At 36.9% G+C, this 17,025-nt stretch overlaps 6 protein-coding genes across 6 annotated transcripts; 3 read left to right on the forward strand and 3 right to left on the reverse strand.

Annotated features, from left to right (window-relative positions):
* Positions 1 to 292: 292 nt before the first annotated feature.
* Positions 293 to 3,022, forward strand: SAPINGB_P003936 (uncharacterized protein; the record flags this gene model as incomplete). The annotated part of the gene is made up of 1 exon (XM_031998651.1): positions 293 to 3,022. One exon carries the CDS (start codon positions 293 to 295, stop codon positions 3,020 to 3,022), a length of 2,730 nt encoding a protein of 909 aa, XP_031854542.1.
* Positions 3,023 to 7,316: 4,294 nt separating this feature from the next.
* Positions 7,317 to 9,095, forward strand: SAPINGB_P003937 (uncharacterized protein; the record flags this gene model as incomplete). Its single annotated transcript, XM_031998652.1, has 1 exon — positions 7,317 to 9,095. One exon carries the CDS (start codon positions 7,317 to 7,319, stop codon positions 9,093 to 9,095), a length of 1,779 nt encoding a protein of 592 aa, XP_031854543.1.
* A 128-nt stretch (positions 9,096 to 9,223) lies between these two features.
* SAPINGB_P003938 (uncharacterized protein) lies at positions 9,224 to 9,874 on the reverse strand (the record flags this gene model as incomplete). Its single annotated transcript, XM_031998653.1, has 2 exons — positions 9,224 to 9,631; positions 9,689 to 9,874. 2 exons carry the CDS (start codon positions 9,872 to 9,874, stop codon positions 9,224 to 9,226), a joined length of 594 nt encoding a protein of 197 aa, XP_031854544.1.
* A 247-nt stretch (positions 9,875 to 10,121) lies between these two features.
* On the reverse strand, positions 10,122 to 10,940 carry SAPINGB_P003939 (uncharacterized protein; the record flags this gene model as incomplete). The annotated part of the gene is made up of 1 exon (XM_031998654.1): positions 10,122 to 10,940. One exon carries the CDS (start codon positions 10,938 to 10,940, stop codon positions 10,122 to 10,124), a length of 819 nt encoding a protein of 272 aa, XP_031854545.1.
* A 3,235-nt stretch (positions 10,941 to 14,175) lies between these two features.
* On the forward strand, positions 14,176 to 14,967 carry SAPINGB_P003940 (uncharacterized protein; the record flags this gene model as incomplete). Its single annotated transcript, XM_031998655.1, has 1 exon — positions 14,176 to 14,967. The coding sequence occupies one exon, from the start codon at positions 14,176 to 14,178 to the stop codon at positions 14,965 to 14,967; it is 792 nt and encodes a 263-aa protein (XP_031854546.1).
* A 185-nt stretch (positions 14,968 to 15,152) lies between these two features.
* SAPINGB_P003941 (uncharacterized protein) lies at positions 15,153 to 16,523 on the reverse strand (the record flags this gene model as incomplete). The annotated part of the gene is made up of 1 exon (XM_031998656.1): positions 15,153 to 16,523. The coding sequence occupies one exon, from the start codon at positions 16,521 to 16,523 to the stop codon at positions 15,153 to 15,155; it is 1,371 nt and encodes a 456-aa protein (XP_031854547.1).
* Between the last annotated feature and the right edge of the window lie 502 nt (positions 16,524 to 17,025).

Genomic DNA, 17,025 nt, shown 5'->3' on the forward strand with positions numbered 1-17,025 from the left:
TACAGTGGTTCAACCAGAGGTTTCTCAGTTCTAAATCAATATATATATATATATATATATATATTAGAAAAAGCTTAATTAAAACACGTCAACTAGAACTAGCAACTTTATTTTGCATGAAAACAAACTGAAAATGACTGTGGAATGATGGATATTAAGATTTAAAAGGATTTGGGTATTGTTGTTATTCTTATTGTTATAAGTTTGATCCTCTCCTTTTCCCTTTTTTTTTCAATCACCACATATTTGGAAAAAAGATTCAAAAGTTAAAAATATAGCTGAAAACAATAAAATGGGAAAACTAGGCACCTCAAAGGATTCTTTATGCCCTCAAACAAAGGCAGAATCTTCTAAAGTGTCAGGCAAGAAAGAAACCTTTGAATTTTCACGTGCTAATTCTTCGTTGCCAATCACTACTAAGCTTGCCTCTACCACCACAACAACAACAAGCCATGCGTTATCAGACCTATCCTCTCAGCAAAATCTGCAAAGCCAAATGAGCTCACTTCTGGGATTCTCAGCTTCTCCATCCTTCCCTGCAACTATTTTTTCTACTAATAACGGCCAGAGTCGCAGTTCTACGCCTGAACAGAAGGAAAAAGAAAAAGCAAGTCCAGCAAACAATAACTCTACTACTATTTTACCGTCAGAATCTCTGGAAACACTACTGGATCCTCCTCGGAGCGACGGAGCACAATCAAACTCTTCTACTGACACTTCACCGGCTCCTTCTTCTTATTCTTCTCTTTCTTCTACTCGAAATATTAGCACAGCTTTAAGCATTATGTCATCAGAACAAGGATTAAAAGATGATCAGACTAATTGGTCTGCTGCACAAATACAAAAGGAAAGCCCGCCACCACCACCACAGAATGAAGAACCACAAACCCCACCCAGACAGCAAAAAACACCTGCAGAGACAGCCTCGTCAACACCGACATTAAGAGACAGACTAAGTGAAAAAACAGCATTAATTTTTAACACGATTTCAGCTGTCAATAATTCCAAAGACAAGCGTGCAGCAGTCAACGAGGTTGTTGCAGACATAACTTCACACGTGCGCTCAAAAAGCATTAATAGTCTCTCTTCGCTGGCTGGCGGGCTTGGGTCCTGGGCTGTACCAACTGCAGTCACTGCTTCTGATTCTGAAACTGCCAAAACGGATGCCTCCTCTGGAACCGAGCTGTTGGAAATACCCTTGAAAAAAAGAGACAATTCTGTTTTTGCTACAAGTCCTAGTATTTCCACTTTTAATGAACAAGCAAATACTTCGTTCAAAAGTGGCACAGATAATGATGAAGATACTAAGGAGTTAGGCGACGATGGTGCCGGATATTATAGTGACGTAAACCGTACTGGTGTCGCGAATCCTTATACAGGCAGTGTTGAGGTTTCTTCAGAAAGCAGTGTGGTTAGCTCCACCCGAACAACGGTTCCCGGAACTCCGCGCGTTGTAGATGTTTCTGCAAAATATGAAAGATATTCAGATACCCCTAAATCTGCGGGTAAAATCTCACCCAAGGTTGAGCTCAAAAATACCCCTCAAGGCGTCCATGTTAATACGGGAGGTTCAGTCCCAGTCAAATCACCTGCATCCGCATGGAAACGCGAGACTGATCAATCATTTCATATTTTGACTTTAGGCTTGGCTCAATTAAACAAGGACCCGCAGTTGGGTCGTGCGTTGACGGTCCATGGCCTTGGTCGTCTGGCAGGTGCTGTTCTTTCTGAGCTTGAAAAGGGATCGGATGGCACCCAAAAGCTTAGTGAACATGAACATGAGCAAATGCTTGTTACTTGTTTAACACCATTGATGCGGGGAAGAACATTTTCAGTTCAGATGGACCCCGAAAAGCCTGGAACTAGTTCTGTTACTATTGAAGAAGCAAGCAATGGTCGACTAAATGGAGATGAAGATATTAGCCAGGTACTTTCAGCATTGAAAGAATCACCTGCAAGACGAAATAGCATGGATACATCATCGGACACTCTTGTTCAGTCGTCTAAGCAAACCACACCTCTAAGTGGCAAAAGAGTCCGCAGACTTTCTCATCCATATGGATCCTCTCCGTCACCTCCACCGGTGTACGAGCCACAGAACTTTGCTGAACGGTTTGTTGTAACATCGGTGCGTTCTGGTTGTCTTGCTTTCAAGACTGCAGCACCTTATGCCAAGGAACTTATTGGCGCACTTGCTGCTGAAGAACGCAGACTACGGATTTTGGAAAAGTTGGGCACGCTAGCTATCAATGCTATCCGAATTGCATTTTTTGCAGCTGTTCTGATTACAAGTGTACTAAAGAAAGTGTTGCTTGATAGCGAATTTGGTCGTAGAATCGGGAAATCACTTCAAGGGTTATTATTGGCATTTGTTGTAGGACTAAGTCAGTCAATGATCATTATGGCTGCTGGAATCAATAATAATGATGGTGGAAGATGGAAAGGAGATTACTATTATGATGGCGATGAGTATGAAGACTGTGAACAGTATGAAGATGAGTCTGTGAGCGGAGATGGCTACGAAGAGGATGAAGAAGAAGAAGATGATGATGATGATGATGATGAAACGACACGGGTTCAGTATCAAGAAGATAGTGGGAAGGACTCCTGGTGGACCACTGCCCTTAAAATGGGGAATGCCAGTGGTATGCCCATCTTATCAAGCTATACGGCCACTTTTTATCCTGAAAAGGGTAATGGAGTTTCCAGTGGAAGCTCAGCTTACTCTCAAAGCAACCCGGGCCAGAGCTCAATAAAGCGTCGCACACAGTCTCGTTTGCAAAAGGAAAGGGCGGCTCCAACACAACAAGATACTGCTTCTGGGCTAGTTACACCGTCTTCTTCAGTTATAGCAGCGGCTGGGTGGACAATGGATCAGTTGGATAAGCTTTGGGCTACATATAATGCGCAGCAAGCGCAGGCTCAGTTTCACCAGCAGCGACAGCAGAGAAGATCGCCAATAAAGCCTAAAAGAGCAAATGGGAGTCTTGGAGCTAAGACCTACGGACCCAAGAGAAGTTGAATTCGGAAAAGAAAAAACAAAATGGAATTAAATAGTATAAAAAAGCGGTTAATAACGATTAATAATTATTTTTGGCAAGATAAAGAGAAATAATCCTTTGTAGGCTATTGTTCGGTTACCAAAGGGTTCACTGTCTTATCTCTTGACCTTTATTTAAGTTTTAATTTTTCACTTAAAAGTTTAGATAACCGGTTATCCTTGATATGTTTAATTTTTTTTTTATTTTTTGTTGTTGGTGATGTATCTTAGATACAAGTACCGTGTACCGTATTTAACAATGCAAACGTAACCGAGGTGCCGTGCCTTTTTTATTATTTGCAAAGTATCACTTAGTAATTTCATGGTGATACAGACTACACGTGGAAATACTGGGGGGAAGGACAATATTCAAATTTGTTATAACCTCTATTAGAAGAGAATCATACATACTCTTATCAAGCATAAGCGCGCTAATCAGAAGATCAATAAAGCTTTTGTAAGTTGTCAATGTCCAAATAAATGAAGCTACATCTAGGTTTGAAATCAAAAGGTTGAATCCACCTGACGAAGCGGATTCAAATGCTACAAGAACCAATGAAAATTAAAAGCAATTGGTACACCAAATTGAAACCATTTGTTAGATGACGAGTCAATTGATTGTGAATTGTTTCTATATGATTGATATTTTACTAATCAATGTGAATTTTAGCACGCGCTAAAATCTGGGGAAAAGAAAAAAAAAACAGGTCTCGGAAAATGTTGCCACGGTCTATAAACAAGGCCTGAAATATTCAAATGTACTAAGTACAAATTTTATAGTTGATTTTACCAAACTGGCACCTTCCACTTAATGCATTATCATCGGTAATACGTATAGTAATACTTATACACATTGCCATTCTTACTCCTAGAATTACCATCAATGAAAAGATGGGGTTGTCTATTGAAAACCCCAACAGCACACGGCACCATTGATTGGCTTTTTTTTGTTAGTTTTTTTTTCGTATTTTCTGAGAGAATAAATGGGAAATTTCACTGAAAAAGTCTTAGTATGACTACTTTTTTTTGTATAATCCTTCTTTTTAAACGAATATGGATATATATATCAAGTTTAAAAATGAAGAATACGTTGATGCCGATATTTGAATAAAAAAATAGCAAGGTTTACTTCTTGGCATGGAGTATTAATAAGAATGCTTGAATTTTTTATGAAATACATATTTTCATAGCATTCATTGCTTGAATTTTTTCTCTGGGACTAGGACACACTCTAGCATGCATTTTCTTTAAAGTTTTTGATGAAGATGACCTCGGACCTGACTCTGTCTACACAATGACGTTCAAATTACATTGGATAATTAAGCCCGCGGTAATCATTTTAATATGATATTGACAGACTTTTAAAAGAAAAAAAAAGAAAAAATATATATAGTTAGAATGCCTTGAAATTAAATGAAAAGTTTACAGGCAGGCCTAATTTTATTCATTTGGTAAAAATGTCATATTTTAATGTGGAGATAACGCGACTCTTAAGAAAGAAAAAAACCCGCCTTTTCTATGTTATTCTCTTTCCCCTCTCTTTAAAAAATATTGGTAAATAGTTGATATGATTTTTGGCAGCAGATACGTAAGTCATTGGTTAACCGAGATCCTTGTTTTGTTAAACAAGTTGAGACGGTAAACTCGGATGCGATTTATTCAAACGCCGGTCTGTAATAGCTTTAAGATTTTAAAGGCGCTATAAAATACCATTATCCTTTTTTCTTTTTTGAAAAATATTTGGGCATTTTGGGTGTGTATTGTGACATTTCTGTCGGTGATTGAGACTGCACAGATTAAAATCATCTATTTGATCTGCTCAAATGTGTTGTTTGTTTGAGTTTGCCTTTTTTTTTTCTTTATCGGTTTTTCATTGAAGTTCTTTTAACTATAGTTGTTTAATATTTTTTATAAAGTCGTCTGACAAACAATTTGCTAAATTTAACATTCAACATTTAACAATTTTTCACAAAATCACACTTTTTATAGGCTGTCATTTGGAAAAGATATCTGTTTTGTGTTTTTTTGATATCCTCAATTATCACCAAACTTTTCTCTCTCCTTTTTGAATTTTTTTCTGTACGGCACCGTTGCACGGCATCAACATGCGCCGCATACTTATTACAATTTCCTTATTTAGACAGTACTATTTTTTTGTACCTGCGGCACTGTAAACCATGGGCTGCTCTTGTTACTGCCAGTGCCTGCTGTCATTTCTAACCGATTAGTCCCCGCCATATCGAAAAAAAAAATAAAAATATAAATAAAAAAATGGAATATCAAAATATAAAAAATGCTACTTCACAGCACTACTCGGTGATATTCTCGCTCCACTGTCTTGTTTGGATATGCCGAGGATTAGGTAGGAAAAATGCTCTTTTTTTGCTAGTAGTAGTAGACATAATATAATTGAATGAAAACAGTAGTCTTCGTATAGCAAAGCATAAAATTAACGATTACAAGACCTCCATATGTTTGTGCCTAAGAAATTGTAACTGGATTGATCCAAATCATTAGTTTTTTTTTTTTTGTTTATCAAAGGAATATTACATTCAAATAAATATGAGACTTTTACTTGTTAATCACTCTAAATTTTTTCATCTTCGAGGAATGACAGGTAAATATAGATTATTTCTTTTTGTTGTCGGCAATTAACGGTAATGCAAGCAAACGATACTGTTAGGTAGGTGTGGCCTTTGAATGAATGAAAAAAGGACAAATTACCCTTTTAATAGCTATTTTACACGGGGTTTACGTTGAGTATTATTTTTGACAGGTCGCGTCAAACGGCACTAATATTGCCAGATTTATATTTGCTTTTTTTTTGTTGATATATATCAAAAAGGAGTGGCTCTGATTTATACGGAAAAGTACAATATCGGGAAATGGTTAGAGCGGGGATAAAGACTAATGGACCATTTTTTTTAATATCTCGAGGGCTGATAGGTGCCGTTGGGATTTTTTGGTGAACCCCATTTTAGGATTTTAGTACCGGTGAGAGAGAGGGAAATGACGAAGACGTAATGATTTTTCTTTATTTCCTTATTTCCTTATTTTTTGAATACTAGCTCATCAAACGGCCAATCAAGAAAAAAAAAAGTCTCGATATAATGGCGATATGTATTAAAAGGGAAAAAATAAAAAAATAAAAAAATAATAACAATCGAAGTGAATATCCGCAACGTTTTATTTTTCAAAAAACGAAGAAAGAAAACTTGGCTTTTAAACTAGCCAATAAAAAAGTTCATTTGTAAATATTTGATAGCTTTAAATTTGGAATTGAAAAAAAAAAAATTGAGCATCATTGTGTCTCATCAATTCATCTGATGATTGAGAATTTGTGGGGTTAAAACAAAAGGAATTGATTGTTTTCAGTTTCTACTAATCTATTTTCAATGACTTGATAAACCAAATTTAGAAGAGAAATACACTTGTTTTGTTTGATGAAATCAAAAGAAATGATAATTTTTTTTTTCACATTTGGATTGCTTTTTTCAGATTTTGCCACTATAATAAACTAAAATTATGTATATGATAATATATACTAGACTACTACTCCAAACAAAAAACAAAATAAAGAAAACTATAGCCGACGGTATATTATACGTTCCCTTATCTATTTTGGCAATAAAAGTTTATATGCTTGAAAAAAAATTAAATATTCTATCTCGAAAACTTTTTAGTTTATTGACATCCGATAAGTTGAGGATAATGCAATGCCTTGCTTTTTGTAGCTGCTTTTCTTGATTCCATTTGCAAGATAGCCATGCTATAATCCAGATAATGAGCTTGAAAAAAAAAATATTTTAGCTCAGGTTTATCTTATTACCGTGCCAAGTAAATAGAAAAAATAATATTGGTATCCATCTATTGGAGTATACAAATTGGGAAAACAAGTAAAGAAGAAAATAGACAATTTTTTTACGTTTTGGTGTGGAGCCTTTTCATTTCCCTTTTGGGAACAAGCCACTTGCCTTATTTTTTTTTTTTTCTTCTTTCTTTTCTACCATCTCCTCTAATCTCGTCTGCCTTTCCCCAAATCCCTTTATCTCCTCATTTTTAATATTTTCATTTTTTATTTCTATATAAATAAAATATTCTTCCCTTGACATTCTGAAAAACTCTTTTCTCTCTCTTTTTTTTTCCTTTTATTAATACATCATCATTCATCACATAATCCCGAGGCATTAAATCAACAATCTTTTTCACTCCTCAATTTCAGATTGCCTCATTTTATTCTGCAACATTTTAAATCAAAAATATCATCCCACCAACAATGGCAAACAACGATACTATTACCGCCGATAATAAGGTGTTGGAAGAAAAACTCGACATTGAGTTTGAGAACCAGGAACTTGCTCTGGGTGTAACCTCATCGGGCGGGCTCGAAGAGGTTTACGATGGAAAACAAAACTTTAAGGGATATGTCCCCACAGAAGAGGAACTCGAGACTCTGCGCAAAGTCCCAGACTCATTGCCCATGTCTGCATGGTCTGTTGCAGTTGTTGAGTTGTGCGAACGATTTACATACTACGGCATTACTGGTCCATTTCAAAATTATATGCAGAATCCCCGGGGCGGGCTCCGACCTGGTGCTATTGGACTTGGACAGCAAGGTGCCAGTGCCCTCAGTTACTTTTTCCAATTTTGGTGCTATATTACTCCCATTTTCGCTGCCATTATTTCTGATCAGTACTGGGGAAAGTTTAAGACAATTTGCGTATTTTCTGGAATTTATGTTATTGGTACCCTCCTTTTGTTTGTTACTTCGCTTCCAACTGCTATTGAACACAATGCTGCCTTAGGAGGCCTCGTTGCTGCCATGATTATCATTGGTTTGGGTACTGGTGGTATCAAGTCGAATGTTTCTCCTCTGATTGCTGAACAGTACACTGTAACAAAACCCTATGTTAAGACCCTCAAGTCTGGAGAACGTGTTATTGTGGACCCCTCAACTACTGTTCAGTCTATTTTCATGGTGTTTTACTTGTGTATCAATGTGGGTTCTCTTTCTGCAATTGCCACAACTGAGATGGAGCTTAACATTGACTTTTGGGCTGCATATCTGCTTCCCTTTTGCTTCTTCTTTGTTGCTATTCTATCTTTGGCAATCTTTGGAAAGTACTATGTTAAGAAGCCTCCTACCGGCTCTGTCATGCCCCATGCTTTCAAGATTATTACGATTGCTGTTAAGAATAAGTTTAGTCTTGAAAAGGCCAAGCCTTCTGTTCGCGAAGCTGAGGGTCTTTCTGTTGTTCCTTGGTCAGACTTGTTTGTTGACGAGTTGAAGCGTGCTCTGGTTGCTTGCAAGGTGTTTATCATTTACCCCATTTACTGGGTTGTCTACGGTCAAATGATTAACAATTTCATTTCACAGGCTGGTCAAATGAATACTCATGGCATTCCCAATGACATTATGCAAAACATTGATCCCATTGCCATTATCATTTTCATCCCCATTATGGATCGCCTGGTTTACCCACAGCTGCGCAAGTGGGGAATTCCCTTCAAGCCTGTCACTCGTATTTTCTTTGGCTTTATGTTTGCCGCCATTTCCATGGCCTACGCTGCTATTGTCCAACATTTGATTTACAATACTGGCCCCTGTTACGATGCTCCTCTGGCCTGCGCTGCCTCAATGGATGGCTCTATCCCTAATAACATTCACGTGGCTGTCCAGACCCCTGCATACTTTTTCATTGCACTTTCCGAAATCTTTGCCTCCATTACTGGTCTTGAGTATGCTTACACCAAGGCTCCCACTAATATGAAGTCGTTCATTATGTCGATGTTTTTGGTTACAAATGCCTTTGGTGCTGCTCTGGGTATTGCTCTTTCTTCAACTGCCGTTGATCCTAAGCTGGTCTGGATGTACACTGGTTTGGCAGTTGCTACCGCCATTGCCGGTGTCATTTTCTGGTTCCTCTTTAAGGATCTCAATAAGATGGAAGATGAACTTAATGCCATTGACGCCGAGTACAATACTGAAGTTATTGCCCATTCTACTGAGGAAGGTAAGAAGAATGATAGAGGAGAGGTTACATATGAAGCCTAGGATTAGTCTTATTTTTAGTTTTGTTTATGTAAAAGTGTTTTTTTAAATTGATTTTGTGATTTATAATTTATGATATTGTATTAATTTGGTCATTAAAAGTCGTTACAATGGATGATAATATATTAATTTTAAGCAAATGCAACCTTTTTCTTTTTAGCAGGCTCAGAGGACGAAGCATTTCTGGTATTCTTTTGCTTTCTGTTTTTGGTATCAGTATTGTCGTTATTTCCACCGCTCTTTTTGCTTTTAAGTTCCTTCTTCTTTTGCTCCAGCTTGTCGGACTTTTGCTTCTCCTTGGCCTCAATTTCCTTGCGCTTAGTTTCGCGAATAGCCTCGAGCTGGCGCGCCTTTTCCAGCTTAGATGCATTGCGGTTATCAACCTGCTCAGTCACACTGTACAGAATGCGCATCATGGCATCCTTGTCCGCAAAGATCTTGCCCTTCTTTCCGCGCGATCGCTTCACACCTTCAGGGTCTATCGACTTGTTAAGCTTGGGAATTCCCAGCTCTTTTTCTGTGTACACTCTTGGTTTTTTCTATTAAAAAACATGTTAGAAATTCCTTTAAAGTAAAATAATAACGGATATACAAACCTTCTTAGGTAGCAGGGGGTTCACCTTGGTAACCTTGCCAGTTGTATTTTTCTTCTTCTTGTTGTCATTTGCGTTCAGATAGTTCTTTGACTTGTAGGCTAAACGGTTAGCTGCCAACTTATCTGTCTTAATCTGTGATTCATTTTCACGAGTAATGGTAGAGACTTTCTTCTTGAACTTGGCCATTTTTTATGTTGATTTATTGGTGTCGTATAACAGTGTTATGTGTGCTGAATAAAAAGGGATCAGGCTGAAGGAAAATTTTTGTCCAAAAAAAAAAAAAAAAAAAAAAATTTTAAGACTTCCCAAATAGGTAAAAACCGCAACCCTCACAATATCTAATAGACTATATCCACATTACCTAAGATACAACAGATAAAAAAATAGTTAAGCCGTTTACGATAACCACTCCTAAAGAAATATATATATATTTTTACTGCTCATCCTGATATGTTGTAACAGGCACCTTCAAGTGCTCTGTGTTTCCGAAATCAGCGAGCTTCCCTTGTTTGTGGACCTTGCCTTCCTTAAGATCGTTTTTCTCCGGGTCCTCGTCGAGGTCGAGGGGGATAAGCAACGTTGTGACCGAAGTATTAGGCGGAACTGCGATAGATTCGACTGGGACTTCATCTGCGATTCTAACAGATCCAGTATTGACAAGATCTGCGCAGAGCTTGGAAATAGCACCACCATGAGACACAATCATGATGGTAGAAATATCAGGATTCTTGCGAGCGGTATCAATCAAATCGGCCCAAACAAGACGCAGGCGCCCACGAACACTCTTCATTGACTCGCCATAGTCTACAAACGACTTGCCCTCGGAAGCAGCTTTGGCATGGGCTTCCTTAACATACATAGACTGAAGAGGACCAAGATCACGTTCACGCAGGTTAGACGTAAAGGTGACAGGAACTGCGTACTTGTGAGTGTTAATATCAGGGTTTATTGTAGATTTATCAGAATCATCATCGGCTGGAGCTACGAGACCAAGTTCTGTGAGAATAAGGTTGTTGGTAGTGATGCAGCGCTGGAGGTCAGAAGAAAAAACAGCATCGATGTTTTGAGAGGTGGCAGGAGCAGCCCAATACTTGCCGAGAAGTGTTGCTTGGGAACGACCTTGTTCGTTGAGTCTTGTGTTGAGGTGACCCTGGAGAATTCGGCGAATGTTATGGTCGGTTTGGCCATGGCGGACGATTAGGACCTTAAGAGTACGTGGAACAGAAGTAGGATCAGCACTAGAAGCAGTCATTGTGATTTCTTTTATAGAAGGGAATAGACCAGGATGAGATTGATAGAAAAGGGTGATGTAGGGTTGGTGTGAAGAGGTATTTAGACAACCAAAGAGCTAATCAGTAGAGGTGATTCGGCGAGAACTTGTCGGAAAGATTAGGAATTCAGAAGGGATAATTTAAAGTTTTGTGTAGGGTTAGGGTAAGAGGTCTATGCTTCTCATTTTAAGCACTATGTATGGCTGTTAAAGTAAAAAACATCGACATGAAAGTTATGGTTAGGATAAAAAAATTACGAAAAGTTAAGATTTATTATCTGTTAACAACTACTATAAGTAATTCATAAATTAATGAATAAATATAACTAGAAAAACACAATTATATTCATTATGGAGCTGACACAGGTACAAGATTGTGTTAAAGGTGCGGGCTGGAAACAATCCAGTAGAAAGTAGAAAGTAAAATGCGTTAGTGTGCTGGGTTTTTTGATAAAATATAGAATGAAACATAAGGCTAATTCTGTCTCCTATATTATTGTGTATTAAACATGATATATCAAGGTCTTAAGAGTTAAGAGTTAGGGTACATGAGAGACTGAACTGATACTTTATAAGCGAATGAGTATAACTAGACTCTGTTGTAAGAGAATTCCTTTCAAACTACGTTATTATATTGTATATTGAAATACGATAAAATTGAAATAGTACAATATAAAAAGGTAACTGCAAAGTATCTATATTCTTCAATATAAATGAAAGTCTAAGAATCTACCTATAATTATAGGATGGTCTTCAAAAAGAGTTTGTAGCAGACAAGCCCAATTTGGAATTATTGCAATTTGTTTCTTCGTTTATGAGCATTTAGTATAATGTTTATAATTACTTTTTATCAAACAATAATTGGTAGTATTTCGTTTTCCACATAGATATACAAAAAAGAATGATCTTCAGTTGTGCTTAATCCCATTTTTGTGTTATAAATTTCGACTATTTTTTTTTTGTTCCATTATGAAATTAAAAAGATATTGCACATCTCTATTGGAAAAAGCAGGTTTTCATTAATTTAACCTCAAAGTAAATTCAATAATATTGTAGCTCATACATAGGCATCCTTACCTAAATGTGGTTATCTTCAAAAAAAAAAAAAAAAAAAAAAATTCCACTATTTATAATGACATGAAAAGATTTCATTGTGAAAGGTATTAAAAAATATAAAATCGTTTTGTGTATTAAGTATAAATTATTTCTTCAAATGTGTCTGTGTAAGTGGTTTTTTAATATTTGTCACATTTTTAGTTCATTTAGTATTGTTAGAATCTTGTCAAATATTAGGAGAAACGCTTGGATTGTATTATGTCCCCCCGATCTGCTGGAAGCAATAAGCAGTTTTTTTTATTTAAAAATTTTTTTCTTTTTTGCATGGTATTAAGAAAAGTTCAAAATACAGTTTAGTTCATATATATTATATCATTATTTGGGTTATCCTTATTAATGATTTTTTAAAAAATCCATTTTTTTCAAAAGTTATCTGATAATTAGCTTGTAAAAATGAAATGGTTTTTAAAGTGGTAATTAAAAGAATGTAGTTATTCCATCATTAAAGCAGTCAGATCTATAATAAACCAGATTTTACCTTAATTTTTGCCACAAAACTAACTGGATTTTGTTCAAATTATAGCCAGAATTGGTATAGTGTCTATGATCAACAATCAAAATAGGTTAGTTATTTCCAGTCTGTTCAACCCTCTTTCTATTTCAGTTAGGATTAGCAAGATCTTCTACGTTATTTTATTCAAAATAAACTAGGTACCTTAACTCATTATTCCTTAAATAATCTCGCATTTTGTGAAAGATACCTTGATGCTCAACTAAGCTTTTTTCTTTGTTAAGTTTTTTAATCATAATTTAGCTTTAGATCTTGGATGGCAAAATAGCAACAATGGTTTGTGGTTCAATAGTTGCTAGGTAAAGTTGCTAGAAAACATACAATAGTTTGTCTAGTATTGTGTTTGAAATAAGTTAAAAAAAAAGTTGCAGCAAATGTCAACGTCAGCCTAGCAATCACTATTATTCAATTTAAATAATTTAATAGAGTCGGATAAAAAAATATTGGTATTTTTAAGGAGTATATTTTGGTAATAAAAATTTGATTATTTGGAGAATGAAAAGAATTTGAAAAGAAAAAAAAAAAAAAAAAAATTCTGTGAGAGTGACATCATTTAAAACTTAAAGGGCAAGGGTTATTTATAGAATATATAACTTAGACAATAAACTTTATGTACCATACGCCTTTTTTTTTTAAAAAAAAATTTTTGCGACATGTAACTTAGATTACTAACCTAAGGTTTTCCCACAGTTTTTTTGATTTCTTGAGTCCTAATTTAAAACTTATAACATAAAACCTAAGTTCTTTTTTTGTATGGCAAGATTTAGCGAGAAATGTGCCTTTAATAATATCTATGTAGTGCTTAAACGCATTTTCTAAAAATTAAAAAAAAAACAAAAAAAAATACGAGGGGAAGTTGTAAAAAGAGGGTAACCTTGCAATAAACTGTTCAGGAACCCCCGCGGACAAACGGGCAGGCTCTTGTGTGCACTAATTGAGAACACATTCGGGTCTTTGTCTATTTAGTGTCCCGTAAGAACATAGGTTCCATCCGGAACACTTGCCAGAAACTTCACCCTCACAACATCGACCACCAACCACTGACTTGTTAAAACCCCCTTTTTTTTTATTTCATTATTTGTTTGATTAATTTCCATTCATGTGGCTGTGATGGCTCTTGTTTTTAAAGAGATAACATTGAGGGGTTAAAAGATGGACGTATCATAAGGTTCCCTCAGGTGTATTTTGTTTTGGTCAAATCTCCCAACAAAAAAATTAAAAAATAAAAAATAAAAAATAAATCTCCTTCATACACACACACAAATTTACCTGTCAGAATTTTGGAGTTTTTAAGCCAATTGACCATTTTTGAGCCACTTTGTTGTTTGAGTCTCGCCTTCAAAAGACTTTCTTCTTTGCATCTCATCACTCTCAGCTGCTTCTGTCACTAAATTGAAATAAGTTAGCAGGGCTGTTTTTTTTTAGTCAAATACCAAACTTTCCTCTCTTTCTCTTTCTCTCTCTCTCTCTCTCTCTCTCTCTCTCTCTCTCTTCCCTTCTATTCTTGTCATTAGACAGAAATAAATACCCAATTTATACACAACCACCATCTTAACTTAACCAATCCTTTTACCACCACTACAACCAAAAATGACCAGTATTGCAACCGGGTCCAGTCCCCACGCCACCTCTACCAAGTCCACCTCCGCTGCTCCTGCTTCCTATGGAGCAACCGGGTCTACGGATTCTGTTTCGCCCCAGGCTGCTGCCAAAGCTCGCATTTTGACCCACATGAATAAAGACCATGCTCTATCGCTGTTTGACTATCTGTCGTATTTCATGCACCGTGAGTTTGACCCAGATAATGCTTCCTCCAGCGTCGAAATGACCGACATTACCAACAACTACATCACTCTGCGGTACACATACCCTGACTCTCCCAATGCCCAGTATGCCCAGTTCCCCATTAACCCACCCATGGAGTCGCTACGTGAAGCACGAACCGCCCTTGTCGATATGGCCAAAACCGCAGCAGGTACTCGCGGCTATGCAACTCACCGTATCTCCTCTTATGTTCCGCCTTGGTCCGGTGCCACTCCAGTCCATGATATGGCCCTTCTTTTTGTGGTTGCCATTCTTATTCTGCCACCTCTCCGCACTCCAGTTTTCAGCGCCTTGGCCAGCCTTTTAGGTATTCCTGCAGATGGCGGTGCTTTTTGGGGGCCTATTGTGTCATTCTGCTCCAATTGGCCTTGGATTCCAGCCATTGTTACATACACAGCCCATTTTGCTGAAGGACTTTTTGTGATCCGGCCCAAGGTCACCAAGTACCGTGTTCCGAAAGAGGAGCGCGCCTGGTGGTACGTCTCTATCTTTTTTGAGGGATTCCCAGCAATTTTGCGTTTCAACAGGCTCATTAGCAAGGTTGAGGGCCAACATTAAAGTGAGTTTATATGGTTAGAAAGGAAGGGTATGTCAGGGAAGTTATATATATTTTTGTTATTTTTTTTTTTTTTTGAAATGAAATGAAATGAAAAGAATTGGAAAGAAAAAAAAGAGGATATTAAAGGTTTCATTAATCATTAAAATCAAATTCTATCGTAAATTTATTTATTTCATTACAGTCATTATTGTTCAATGGACCTTTTCCAGGATTCAATGACTTGTCCAAGCCGGTTTATCGTTAACGTTCCTCGCTGTAGCCGCCGCAGCAATTCCACATCTTCCTTTGGTCGCACTATTTTGCTAAGCTTAGCCACACTCATTAAGTTTGTCTTAGGCGAGCATGTCACTGTGAGTTCTTGTAAAGTCACCTCTTCTTCTTCTTCCTCCTCTTCTTCTTCATCTTGTTCTTCTTTGTCATATTTCCCATCTTTATCATCATTTTTCTTAGAACCGGCCACTAAAGGCGAAACCAAAATCAATTCAATCACAGTGTACTCTGGGTTCCATTTAAACGCAACTACACATTGTGGTAGTAACTCCTGTTCTTGGTCCTTCTCAGTCTCTATACTTCCAGCTGTCCGCTGCTCATGCTCAAAAAGAGCTGCTTCAAAGTACTGCCGCCGTGTATTATACAGCACCAAGTACTCACGCAGCTTACGTGCAAATACAGAAGCATTTGTGTTAAGGTGACGGTGTGCGAGCCGCTCCACAGGAACAAATGCAGGCATGGAATGACGGTATACCTCTAGTGTGGGGTTAGACGAAAAATTGGTTCCACCAGCTTCACGTAAAATGACATAGTGCGGCCGCAAATGATCGGCACCTGCGGGAGGATCTACGCAGAAATCAAACCGTAGCCCAAGGTACCGTGCAGAGTGTGTGGATGAGGCCTTGCCCAAATCTGTCATGCTCTTATCTTGTAAAAGTCCGTCATTTTGGTCCAGAATAAATGCGCCGACCCCAAGCAACCTATCTAGGTCTAATTCAGCTGGTGGAAGATTGTTTGTATATTCAGCAATTGCATCTGCCTCTTTATCGCGTGTGACAGGCCCCACACGTTCCAGCCTATCATTTAAACTTGAGTCATGGTAGTCATCGTCGATATCCATGGTAAAATCAAAGTCTGGGTATAAACGTTTTGCTGGTTGATGAGGTATGGAAATCCGCGTGTATGGTTTATCTGGGTTTGATTCCATTTCCACGTCAGATGGAGTGAGCGGGTTTGTGAGTTGGGTTAGTTGGTCCTTGTGAACATATTGGAAAAAGTCATCTACAGTGTCTTCCTCTTCTTCTTTTCTTTCTTTGATATCATTTTTTGCATAATATTTATACTCGTTTGAGTCTTCAGATTCGCTGGAAACACTTGGAGTGAGCTGGACAAGAAAACGTTGTTGTTGTGGTTGTTGTTTTGAAGTTGTTGGTGGTGAGGGTAAATCATTTTGAGAAGGTGTAGTACTTGTTATTGAATCTTTAGAAGGTGGCCTAACATCGATGACAAAGTCTGATTGAGAAAGCCAACTTGTGAGCCGCCTGTTATTGCTTATAATTGACATTTTGAAGTGTTTTGTGAAGTTGATATTTCTTGCGGTTATGGTTAAGTAAATTTGATTGTTTATTAGATGGAAAGAATTGACGGTTGTTGTTTATGGTGGGAAATAAAAAAAAAAAAAAAAAATTAAATTAAAATAAATGAAAATAAATGAAAATAAATGAAAATAAATGAAAATAAATAAACGCGTGCTCATGTGATTTCGCGTTTGTTACAGATATTAAATTTTGTAATATGTCATGTGATTATATATGTATATATATATTTTTTTATCTTACTTTCCATATCTGCCTGAATTTGTCAGATTTGATTGATTTGATTTGATTTTTATTTTGGTGACTACCAGAATATCAAAAAATCAATATATATTATATATAATATATATAATTATTATATATAGAATATATATAAAAAAAAATCCCCCAACCGTTAATTTAAAAAGAAAAAATTAAACCTTTCTAATAAACTGGAATCTTGAGATTTTCTGAGATTTAGATATTTGATCT

This window comes from Magnusiomyces paraingens, assembly GCF_902498895.1.
Source record: "Magnusiomyces paraingens strain CBS 517.90 genome assembly, contig: contig3, whole genome shotgun sequence".
NCBI lineage: Eukaryota > Fungi > Ascomycota > Dipodascomycetes > Dipodascales > Dipodascaceae > Magnusiomyces > Magnusiomyces paraingens.